At 39.1% G+C, this 1,992-nt stretch overlaps 1 protein-coding gene across 1 annotated transcript in view; it reads right to left on the reverse strand.

The window, feature by feature from the left end:
* Positions 1-1,303: 1,303 nt before the first annotated feature.
* LOC102375068 (G-protein coupled receptor 55) overlaps positions 1,304-1,992 on the reverse strand; it is a 13,410-nt gene continuing 12,721 nt past the window's right edge. The window contains exon 4 of the mRNA XM_025209424.1: positions 1,304-1,992. This exon is cut by the window's right edge and continues 217 nt beyond it. Coding sequence (XP_025065209.1) covers positions 1,304-1,992 — 689 coding nt within the window.

Consider the following 1,992-nt stretch of genomic DNA (forward strand, 5'->3'; position numbering starts at 1 on the left):
AATTGAAACCCTTTCATGCAACAGAACTCTTTATAGGCCTTATTTATTGCTGTGTTTCTAAGAACAGCTTTTGTAACAAACAGATGTACTTCTAGAAATGGAAATATGCAGAGTGCTGTAATGAGATGAGCTAACTTTTTTTAAAAATACAAACATTTGCCACAGTCAAAAAAAAATATAAAAAAAAAATAGAATTTCTCCAGAACCTTGCTATAAGACATTTAAAGAGAAGCAAATGGTCACAATAGATTCAAATGACACTGCTAAATAAATTTTATAATAAGAAAGCTGAATCTCTGTGTGACTATAGCAGCTTGTATCATCCTTGTCAAAGAAAGGCAGTGCAAAATCAGTCAGCAGATGTCATGTATGTATATTATTGATTTGCTTACATGTAAATAGATTATGTTTTCTTCACAGTTCCTCTTACATGGTGTTTCCACAAGTGCACTATTGCTTTTGCACATGAATAATCTATTTTAAAATTGCACTGATGTATTATGCCAATTACAAAATTCAGTTGAGAAATTCGCAAGTCTCAAACTCTGGTAGCTCTAGCTGAAAACCCTCGCAGGGCTTCAAAAAAATCGAAGTGGTCATGGTTACCAAATTTTGACTGGAATCTGAGATTAAATAAAGCTAGGTACGCAGAGGTAGTTTCAATGTGCCTGTCACACTTTTGCTTGCAACCTTCTCCAAAGTTGGACAATTTCTAGTAATTCTTTTTGGTTCAACTCTACCCAAACAGTTAATCTCCTGAAAGAGATTTGCAATGAAATAAGTGCTATAAATAAGCATTGTTGTACCTGTGAACTTGCCTATAATGCCTCCATGTTGTACCTGTGAACTCTGCTAAGCAGTATACCATGTCCAGCGGGTCTTGCTCAGTGAACACCAAATCCTGCAGCCAACTCTGAGCAGACCTGAGAATGTGCTTTAGTGCTGCCTTCAGCCCATTTCGATTTAGCTCGCATTGTCAGAGGAATGAGCTAGCATCTCAGTGGTGGTGCTGGGTGCAGCATGAAGGGGGTGTAGACATCATTAGACAACATGGATACTTTTGCTTAGGCAGGTTATTCCAGATATTGAGCAGACTTTAAAGAGTTAGTTTTCATATGTTTTAGGGCCATTTCTTTATTTTTGGATTTTCTATGATTTTATGGGAAAGAAAGATGTTTTACGAAAATTTGACGTGCATGCATACAAATGAATAGCTTCTCTTCCTCCCCAAACACTGCTTTAGGATCCTCTTATCTGACCAGCTTTAGGGAAAACTTGTATTCTTCTAAAGCAGGTAGTTTAGTCATTCAGAATGAGCCTCAGCAGAAGAAAATGTTTTCCTTAAGTTCTTTAAATTTGTCTCACGAAATTCTTTTGTAATGAAGTAGTAACCAACGGCATCCAGGCAGCAGTTGATGTTGGCTAACATCATTGACACCTGAATGAAGAGGCTAATTTTTTGTTTCATGCTGCAATCCACAATGATGTGCTGCCTTACAAGGAACTGAAGTAAGATCCCCAGGTGTGCTGGAGTGAAAGAGATAAGGAACACTATGAGGTTGACTGCAATAACTCGCATGCAGGCAACTTGCTCAGCCCAATTCTCCTCTCCTTGTTTCCGGTTCTGCAACGTCAAGATGATTTGAGCAGAGCAATAAACCATCACAGTCATGGGGATGAGAAATCCAAAGACTTCAACAGAAACAATGATGGGAGTGCTCCACACGTTGTCTGACAAGTTGTGGAAGCACTTGACTTTGTCAGATGGGTGGGAAACAAAGACAGGGAGGCTGCAAAGCCAAACTGTAACCCAAATGATGCCGCATAGCATTAATGCTTTCCTGCGGGATCGGAAAACCTTAGCTTTGAATGGGTGCTTTATAGCAATGTATCTGTCCACACTAATGCAGACAATGGTGAAAATACTCCCATAAATATTGACAAAGTAGAGAGAGTCTATGAATGCACACCAGGGCCCCTTCTGCTCTTTCC

The sequence above is a fragment of the Alligator sinensis genome, unplaced genomic scaffold (genome assembly GCF_000455745.1).
Source record: "Alligator sinensis unplaced genomic scaffold, ASM45574v1 scaffold572_1, whole genome shotgun sequence".
Taxonomy (NCBI): Eukaryota; Metazoa; Chordata; order Crocodylia; family Alligatoridae; genus Alligator; species Alligator sinensis.